Here is a 9,848-nt window from a genome sequence, read left to right as displayed (position 1 = left end):
CAGGGGACAGAGTTATTTTTGCCCCCTCCTCCTACTGCTCTGGGAGAGCGGCAGCCACGAATGGGTCCTTCCAGGGATCTCTGGGCTCTTTTCCCACGTAGGTGGCTACTTCAGGCTAGTGTACGTGGGACTGAGGCAGGGGTGATGGTGATAATAGGGGAGGGACATTTCTCGCTCTCAGGGTCTTCTTGGAGACCGGCGCGACTGGAGAGACCAGACACTGGTAGGAAGGGTTACTCAGCAGGAAGGTGGTGGGGTCGGGTCGCCGTCGCACACGCACTCACTGCCCGAAGGCCGAGCGCACAGCCATTCACTCCCGCTTCAGCGGCCACTTCCAGGGGGCACACGTGGTCGAAGCACACAGTAGGTGGCTCGGAGACCTGCTGTCTAGCCTGAGGCGTGAGCCGACCGGGCCCCACCGTGGAGACCCGGCACCTTCCGACCCCGGCGGCACCCCGCGGTCCGCGCCCTCTCCGCTCACCCCGCGCCCTCTCTCTCTCCCACCCGCTTTTGTCTCCCACAGGCTGTTGCACTTGCTGGTTCTCTGCCTCCAAGCCCAGGTAAGGCGCACTGCGCGGCGGCGGGGCCCGGGCGGGCCGGCGGGGGCAGCCGGTTGGCAAGGTCGGGCAGGGGCCCGAGGACCAAGCCTGCGGCCAGCGCGGCCGGGCTGGAAGAAACCCTCGAAATCCAGCCCCGAACTTCCCCGAGGAGGGAGCTAGGGAACAGAGAGGGAGCGCCCTGCCTAAGGTCACACAGCTAGTGTGCAGCGAGGCTCGAACGCAAGGTTTCGCAGTCCAGCGCTTTTCTCCCGTGCATTCTAGCCAGGTTGGGGNGTAGGTCCGGATCGTTCCGGGCTCGTCCATGTTAGGCTGAGGCTGCCCGATTTTCTTTGGTGGGGCGTTGTGGCCTGAGCTGGCATGCTGGGGGGAATCCGCCAGTCCCTGCCGGCTGCCTGGGGCAGTGGAGGGGTATGCAGGGCGATGGGGGCCACTCGGGCCCCTGGGCAGAGTAGCATTATAATGGCGTGTTGTGTATTTTTCAATTTCCTAAAGGTAACTGTTCAGTCCTCACCTAATTTTACACAGCATGTGAGGGAGCAGAGCCTGGTGACGGATCAGCTCAGCCGCCGCCTTATCCGGACCTACCAGCTCTACAGCCGCACCAGCGGGAAGCACGTGCAAGTCCTGGCCAACAAGCGCATCAACGCCATGGCGGAGGACGGGGACCCCTTCGGTAAGGCGAATGGCACTGGGCAGGGTAAAGGTAGCTTGTAGAACATGCCTCCCCTTTCCCTGGCTGGCCTGCTCTGACTGGACCCGCCAGCCCCGTCTGCACCGGCAGGAGGCTTGCAGGCTTCCCAGCTCAGAAGGGAAGGAGTTAAGGCAAAAAAGCATCTTAGGGGTCAGCTGGAGAAAAGGGGGCTAGCGAAGGGACCTCGGGGAGTACTCGGCCCACAGGTGCCCCTTNGGGCTCAGGTTTAAGGGAAGCTCTTGAAAGAGGATATGTCGCCAGGGCCCACAAAAGGAGAGAGTTGGGAAAGAGAAGGGAGAAAAATCCCCCCGACTCTTACAACTTGGAGGGCGTATGTCGTGAACCTTTAAATATTTTGATCGGAAGGGCCAAGGGCACATGGGGAGTAGTCTTGGGAAGGGGCCCTCTTCTATTCCCCTGACCCAGGAACCCAGGTGGTGGTCAGAGCTGGGCTCCTGGCCGTCCGTGGGGTGGTGAGTCTAGGGAGCTACTGCGGGTCAGAGAGACTGAGGACTGATTGATTTCTAAAACATTCAATATTCCTGCCTTGAAACAAGGCCAATTTCCAGAGTCCTGGATGTACCAAGAGAAAAGCAAGCCCTCTGGGCGGCTGGTGTTGTTTTTAGAGAGCGATTATTGTGAGTTTAAAAACCTTTAAATAATGACCAAGTTAAACAAGCATGAAAGGAGAGGGGAAGACTCTATTAAAATGTAATAAAAAGGTGAGGCATTTTAAGAGCTAAGAAGAAAAATGAAGAATGATATAAAACAGAAAAGAACGAGCCTTTTTTCAGATGTGGAGTTTGAAAGGACTTGCAAGTCTGTAAATGTTAAAAAAGAGGTTCAAGATTGTTCTCTATGAATCTCTGGAGAGACCCCCGCGTCTGGCAGAGCGATTAAAACTCTTCTTACTTTCACCTTTTTTAACATTTCCTGAATACTTTCTCCTCTTCTCGAGCCAGTTTGGGGGATCGAGTATGTCTCACTGCATTTTTTCTGCATCGACGTAGCTGACTTCCCTTCAAAGCTGGAGAAGGAGACATAATTTTCCCGGGATAAATCTGTCACTGGGGTGGAAGAATAGGTTTGAAAATGTTAAGCTTTCCAAAAGCCCGGTTGGTCGGGAAAGCCGCTGTAAACTTGCAGCCCCGGCTCCCCACATCCATCCAGGAAGGAGAGTGGGGGCTCTCCATGGTGTGGGTGGGGGGCGGCCTGCCCGGTGGCCGAGCTCCCCCGCTGGGCTGGCAGGGCCAGCCTGCCGTCCCTTTGTCCCTCTGTCCCTCCAAACTGGCTGCTTGCTTCTCTCAGCTTCCAAGGAAAGGGAACGAGTGCTTAGGTCCTCCTGGGGTTGCTCCACTGGAGCAAATGGTCCCTCATCCTTGGGTTTTGGGGAGGGAAGAGGCTAAGCTGGCCAATGGCAAACTCCTCTTCAGACCTCAGGAGTCTCATGCCCACTTCTGTCCTTACAAGTGTAGGAAGCTTTCCAGGTCCCTCGGACCCTGCCTGCCAGGCAGGGGTGGGAGCTGGAGGGCCCAAGGGCAGAGGCTTAGGGTGGACAGCCAGGATGGTATGAGACTGGGGGAGGGGAGCAGAGGGGTCCTAGCTGCTTCCTTTTTATGGGTCTCAGGAAGGAGCCAAGGGATTGTTCCATCCCTGGCTGTCCCATTTGGCCAGAATCATCTTGCCCCTTCGCCAGCCAGTGTCCTTCCTGGCCCTTAACAGCAGCCACTCCTTGCTCTGGAAGGCAGACCAGGAGAGGGATGAGCAGACTGGCTGGGCCCACGAGGAGGTGGGTGGGAGGAGAGGTGACAGCTGCATTTCCCTGGCTGACTTGGAGCCAGACTGGGGAGTTGGCCACTGGGTCCCAGCTCTGTGCTTCTGTGAAGGGGTGGGGTAGTCACAGGCTGGGCAGGGAGGGCTTTGAGACCTTTAGTCAGCTTAGTTGCGGGGACAAAGAAGGTGCTGCCTTGTTAGGACAGGCTGGGAGGCAGCTCTGGGAGTCCCAGAGGAAAAGTCTGGAGGAAAAGTCTGGGCTCTGCAGTAGAGAGGATAGGAGACCCAGCCTTTTCTGTCCTATCTCTAGCGGCTAAGCCAGCCCTCATTCCCTTCTTGGGGACAGCCTCAAAGGGAGGAGTTACACAAAGAGTAGACAGGGACCAGGACTTCTGTGGCCCTTTGGCCGTCTAAGGGGAGGGGGCGGGGGAAGAGGGCACAGAATTCAGCTCCCCGTCTCAGAGCTTTCCCGACTGAGAGGCAAGCATGCCTGCTTTTCTCCCCTCCTCACCCACAGTAAGTGTTTGGTCACTGGGGTGAGAAGCCCAGCTGTGATGGAGGTTGAAAGAGAAAAGACTATTTGAGTCATTGATTTCTGGACACTGGAGCTGGGGACAGTGGTGACTGGGAAGCGTGGAGAAGACCAGAGTCCCCCCAGCTGGAGTCTGAGGTTCTGGGAAAGCAGCTGCCTGTGTATGGGCTGTGAGTGTAGGGAGAGTAGTCATCTTCTTAGCAGAGCAGGGGTGGGGGTGAAGGGGCCGTGAAGGCTGTGAGTTAGAACCCAAAGGGCCAGAAACAGGAGGGATGCTTTAATGTTTGGCCTCCCAGCTGATGTCACTGTTGCACCCCAGAAGTTTGTAGTGATCTGTGAGGCACGGACACACAATATTTTGACTTTGAAGGACTCCCAGAGACCTTTGATTAGAGTAGAGCTCTAGTCATGAAGCATTGACGTAAGTCAATACTATCTGGTTTTAAAGGGAGGGGGGGACTTTTCAGTTTGGTGGCCCCAGGATCCCCCTGCAGAACTGTTTGTACTCCATGATCTTGTCCATCCCCCTGTGTAAATCCAAGTGAGGGGCCTGAGGCCCAGAAAGGAGACTTGATCTTCCCCAATGTTGCACGGTGTATGGGCAGCCGGGCTGGGGCCGGAGCCCACATTTTGGGTACCCACTCTTGGACCAGTTGCTGCTGGGATGTGGCAGGGCTGGGGGTCAGCTGGGGTAATTATGTGGTAGAGTGGGGGGGTAGGGAGCTTCCAATAACCATCCGCCCACCTTTTCTGACAGCAAAGCTCATTGTGGAGACAGATACCTTTGGCAGCCGGGTTCGAGTCCGAGGAGCCGAGACAGGCCTCTACATCTGCATGAATAAGAAGGGGAAGCTGATTGCCAAGGTGAGGCTCCAGAAGGAAGGGAGGGCCCCTAGGGCCTGGGGAGTAGCCGGGCTGGCAGAGCCAAATCCCAGCAAGGTGGGCAGAGAGTCACAGGGCCACCTTGGGGTTACCTAATGATTGGGTGGGGGAGGGGGAGGTGAGAGAGAAGGAAACTGCTTTCGAGATGAAAAGCTATAAAGGCAAAGGAGGAAGAAGGAAGGGTAGGGTAGGGGCTGGGGGGGTTGGTAAATTCCATATATCTTTTTAACAAATCGCCAAATTGCTTTGCTATTATGTCCAATTACATGGTACCAGCATTTGGAATGTTCAGTAAGCCGCAGGCCCAGCCCCTCGGCCGATCTCTGAAATGGCCCCATTAGTCACGGCTCTTCTCCAGCCTCGAGTTCCCCGCTTCCTGGGCTTCTGGGGCTTGGGGCTCCGTGTCTTCTCCCCGCAGGTCTCCCCTCCCCCATGGGGTGGCTGCCCTGGGGCCTCTGGGGTCCTTAGGGGCCGAGGCCGGGTGCGGGGGTGGGGGGCAGCTGGGGAAACTGGTGCGAGCAGCTTGGCCAGACTGGTGGGCAGGAGGCCAGGGCAGGCAGGGTCTGGGCCCCCTCTCTGCCCCTCTGTGTTGGGGCCCAGCCCCTCCGGAGACAACCATGTGTCACTGCTGCCCAGGAGGACAGGAAGTTGCCGGGTGGGCTGCGGCTTGTGAGGGATTAGAGAGCGGGTGCCCGGGCGGGGGTGGGGCTGCAGCTCGTGCCACCCTGCCATCTGCTGGGGTGCCCACCTGCTGTCTGGGGCCGCCTGCCCTCTGCCTCTGCTGGGGGGGATGGGGGCGGCTCCGGCCAGAGCCCAGTAACACCGCGTCTGCTCTTCCCCCCCACCCCGCAGAGCAACGGCAAGGGCAAGGATTGTGTCTTCACGGAGATCGTGCTGGAGAACAACTACACGGCCCTGCAGAACGCCAAGTACGAAGGCTGGTACATGGCCTTCACCCGCAAGGGCCGGCCCCGCAAGGGCTCCAAGACGCGGCAGCACCAGCGCGAGGTTCACTTCATGAAGCGGCTGCCGCGCGGCCACCACACCACGGAGCAGAGCCTGCGCTTCGAGTTCCTCAACTACCCTCCGTTCACGCGCAGCCTGCGCGGCAGCCAGAGGACTTGGGCCCCGGAGCCCCGGTAGGCGCCGCCGGCCCCTCCCCGCCGCCACGGAGCTGCTCAGCGCGGGGGAGCACGGGAAGCTCCAGCGGGCCCAGGTCTGCGCCGCTGAAGGCTGGGGAGGAGCTGGGGGGCCCGGGTTCTAGCTGTTGATACTTGTTTGCTGTTGGGTTTTTTTGTTGTTTTGTTTTGTTTTTTAAACAAAAGAGAGGCTCTATTTTTGTATTCCACTTGGCTGTGGTGTCTGTGTTCTTAACTTTCAGGAAGGCCCTCAGGGGGGCCGAGACTGGGATTCTGGCCGGGGGGTTCACCCAGAGTGGGGAGGGGGGCTTTTCTAGCCCAGCAGAGGTGCCCCCGAACCCCAGCACTTGCAGGGCAAGCTGGCCAGGCTGTCGGTGACTCCACCTCACCCCTTAGGTGGGGGCAGGGAGGAAAGGGTGGGGACTTAGGGCAGGTCTTTTAAGAGTGGGTGTCAGTGGGGGTGCGGGGGTGGATGCGTATTAGTTATTAAATGACTGAAATATTTATTTAACTTGTTTTGTATTAAAAATGTGTGTTGGAGGGGAAGTCCTGCCAGGGGTCAGCCCCCAGCCCCTCCCCCAGCTGCCCTGGCAGATGAGTGATGCGGCCAATCAGGCCCCAGTTCTGACTGTAGCCTCCTTCCAGCCTGACTTAAGTCCCGTGCCTGTGTCATTGTTACAGAGGTGCTCTCCAGATAGGACAGAAGCGGGGAAAGGGGCAAGAAGTGGCACTTGCTTAGCTGGTCCTGGGAGCTCTCATACACGGACCTCCTACCTCTTAAGAGGAGTAACTGCCCGTCACTTCCCCAGTCACCTCTGGGGCCGAAATGATGGCTCTGCTAGGATCGGAGCTGCGTTCATGGATTCAGCGAGTTGTTAAAAAGGGCCTCTCTGTGTGCGCCTAGGGCTGTGTGGGAGACAAGTTGGAGGTGCCAGGGCTGGCTCTTTCTGAGTATCCGGCTCCAGAGAATGAAAGAAAAGAGCAGCTGCCAGGGTGCAAGGTGGAGGGCATGTTGGAGGGGAGACGGCCAAGACTGGTGTCGACAGTTGCGACGTGGAGCAAGGATTGACTTTTGAGGATTCAGGTTAGAGAGCTGAGAAGAGACAGTGCTGAAACTCAGGGGCTGCCAAAGGGCCCAGAGACCATGGTCCTGGGAGAAGCTGCTGACCCTGGAGAGATGGGGTCTAGGGGGAGAGGAACTGGGCCGGGGACCAGAGGGGAAACACGTGCGGGGAGAGTAGGACTCAGACTCTGGCCTGGAGGAGAAGCAGCAGGTCATTGGTCAGGAGGACTGGCCCGGGAGGGAAGACGGCTTTGGACGGAAGAGGACCAGGCAGGGCTGCGGCAGGGTGTGGGCACGGGGGCTGGCCTGTGATGGGCGGAGAGGGGTGTGTGGGTATGGACTTGTGAGACGGGCATCACACCACATGGAGGGAGAGTCCAAGCCCAGAGATGGCAGGTCTCCTGAGGCCAGAGCTCGCCCAGTCTTCATAACTGATGCCTTCCATTCTGGCTGTTTCTGCTGCCTTCTTTGACAGTGCCCCTGGGCTGCCCACGGTCCAGTCATTGGGCCAATCCAGAATCCTCTTCCCTCTGGGCCTCTGTTCTTTGGCACTTCCGTTGGGTGGGGGGCACCCCAAGGCTTCCTAACCACGTGGGCCTCTCAGAGTTGAAGCCGCAAGCTCCAGGGTCAGGCCATCCAGGTGGACCAGGCGTTCCAGGGCTGAATGGCAAGCCTTGGGGTGGAGAGGTTGGGGACACCCTGGGCTCTGTCCATGCCACCTTGTCTGGCTTGCTATGGGGGTGAGAGGCTCTGGATAGAGTCGGTGTCTTCTGGTGCATAGACACTGGGGATGTGGGGAGGGGCTCTAGACATCTCTCTTCCTGCTCCCCCAGCTCTTAGTGCCTCCTCCTCTGCTCCATCCCCTCCCCTCCCCCTTTAATTAATTCTGGGTGAGCAGCCTGGCTTTATTGTGCAAGGAACTAGGGTCTCACTGTGGGAAAAGTCACACCTTCTGAGCAGCTTCTGATGCCATGCAAATGAAGAGACCGTCCAGGAAACGCTTTCATCTGCACGGCCGCCTGTCCAGCCCCCAGCCCAGTAATTGCCCACATTTCATTTGTTTGAGAGCAATTCCTGGGGGAAGCCATAGGGTAGGAGGGAGTCTGGGGTGGGGGTGGGATGTCAGGCTCTCCCGGCCAGTGATCCTGGCTAGAGTGGGGCCAGGCTGGGCCCAGGCTGGTCACTGGCTAGGCCAAAGCCACTCGTGAAGCCCCCAGGCTGGGGATGCCGAGCCCTCCAGGATGGTGGAGTGGAAGCGTGCCATGGTTGCTGAGAGGGAGAAGAGGTGGGCTGTCCAGAGAGCCACACCTGCCTTATGGAGAGTTGAGAGATGACTGGGGTGGGGGGGTGGAGTGTACAGGTGGACAGGAGGTGGGGATATGCTCCTTGAGGCTTCCGGGACCTTTGGGAAGGGGTTGACTTCCAGCAGGAGCCCAGGCCAAGGACCCATGGGAGTGGAGCCCAGAGTGGTGGGGCTAGGCTGGGCTGGAGCACCCACCACCTTGTTTATCTTTGCCTTGCTGCCTCCACAGAGCCCTCGCTAATGGGGTTTTACAGCCCACTCAAGCTGCAACTGGCCAAGAATCAATCATTACCGGCACTTAGTGGTTTGATAGTTAACAGCCTGAACTGAAGCCAAACTGGTTGTTAACTGTGATAACAACTGATTTCAAGGGGTTATTGCCGGCCCAATATGCTCAGTCCATTTATTTCGGGGAAAACAAGCAGGGAGCTGTTGCAGGGCCCAGAAAAGGGAGAAGGACTGGGCTCTTCTTGGCCAAAAGGTCTGCCGCTGTCTTAGAACGGGTGCTGGCTGTGAAGGCCCTGGGGCCTGCCTGAGGTCTGCACGGGGCTTGACCTCCCAGAACTCCCTCAGGACCTGTGTGCAGGCCCAGGTGACCCACACGCAAGACCCTTCCCCATCCTCCCTTCTCCTCAGTTCTTACCTCATCCCGATCCCTCCTCTCCTGTTTTTATAGCAGTACTATCCACGAGACCCTCATGGGGACTAGGCAAGCCTAGTGGCCAGGCCTCCACTTGTCCCCAGCCAGCAGGTGGGGCTGGACCCGCTCACCCACTCCTCTCTCACCAGAGCCTCCCAGAACCCTGCCAACTCCAAACCAGGAGTTGTCTTTCGTTTCAAGGCCAGCAAAGACTCCTCCCAAGCCTGGATGAGAAAGTGTGAGTGAAGGCTCTCTCCTCTGGGCTCTGTCCAACCCTACCTTCTCCCTCAGCCTGAAGGCAGAAGGTGAGGCTGTGGCCAAGCATCATTCTAGAATGTTGCCGCTGCTAAGGACCTCAGGAGTTCCCCCGTCATCTGTAGACAGACACCATAGGGCCTGGAAGCCAATCAAAGCTAGTACTAGAAACCAGGTGTCAATTTCCAGATCCAGGCTGTCTCTTGAGGATCTTAGGTCTTCCCCTAATGCCATTCATTCATTTGATATTTATTCAGTGCCTGTTGTGGGCCAGGCTCCATTGTGGGTAGAGGGACAAGCAGGAAAGGAGACAAAAGCCCTGTCCTTATGGAGCCCATATTCCAGCGGGGTGGGGGTACAGAGCAAACAGTATGTAGTATAGCAGACACTGAGAGCCATACAGGGAAAAACGCAGAGAAGGAAATGAGTGTGAAAGGTAGGGTAAGGCAGTAGCAATTTTAAACAGGGTGCCCAGAGAAGGCCTCATTCAAATCTTGATGTTTGAGCAGACACCTGACCAAGGTAAGGCATACAGGCTTTGGGGAGGGGCCGTCTGGGTGGAGGGGAGAGCAAGTGCAAATATTTCTGCATTAGGGGAGGAAGAAGGAGGCCAGTGAGGTTGGAGCAAAGTAGCGTGTGTGTGGTGGGGAGAAAGCTGGAAGCTGAGGGGTGGTAGTGGAGAGCTGATCACATGGGGCCATTAAAAAGACTTTAGTTTTGATTCTGAATGAGACAGCAGACCATTGCGGGGGATGCAGGGGTGGTTTTAGCAGTAGAGTGACATGCTCTGAATGAAGTTTTAACATTGGCCGCTGTGTAGAGGACTAATACCTTGGGGGCAAGGGAGACCAGTTATGAAGATACTGCAGTAATTTCGGTGAGAGATGATAGCGGATTGGAGGCAGTGAGAAGGGACTTGGATTTGGGGCAGTTTTTGCAAGTGGGGATGACAAGATTTGCTGATGGATTTGAACATGAGCTGTGAGAGAGATAGGTCGAGGGATTTCCAG

At 57.4% G+C, this 9,848-nt stretch overlaps 1 protein-coding gene across 1 annotated transcript; it reads left to right on the top strand.

Moving 5' to 3' along the window:
- The first annotated feature begins 1,187 nt into the window (after positions 1–1,187).
- FGF8 (fibroblast growth factor 8) lies at positions 1,188–5,581 on the top strand. Its single transcript, XM_077748446.1, has 3 exons — positions 1,188–1,233; positions 4,314–4,420; positions 5,291–5,581. The coding sequence occupies exons 1-3, from the start codon at positions 1,209–1,211 to the stop codon at positions 5,579–5,581; spliced, it is 423 nt and encodes a 140-aa protein (XP_077604572.1). The 5' UTR covers positions 1,188–1,208.
- The last annotated feature ends 4,267 nt before the right edge of the window (positions 5,582–9,848 follow it).

Source organism: Crocuta crocuta, unplaced genomic scaffold (genome assembly GCF_008692635.1).
Source record: "Crocuta crocuta isolate KB4526 unplaced genomic scaffold, BGI_CrCroc_1.0 scaffold619, whole genome shotgun sequence".
NCBI classification, from domain to species: Eukaryota; Metazoa; Chordata; class Mammalia; order Carnivora; family Hyaenidae; genus Crocuta; species Crocuta crocuta.
The sequence above is the reverse complement of the archived record's forward strand: the minus strand, read 5'-3'. Positions and strand labels throughout refer to the sequence as shown.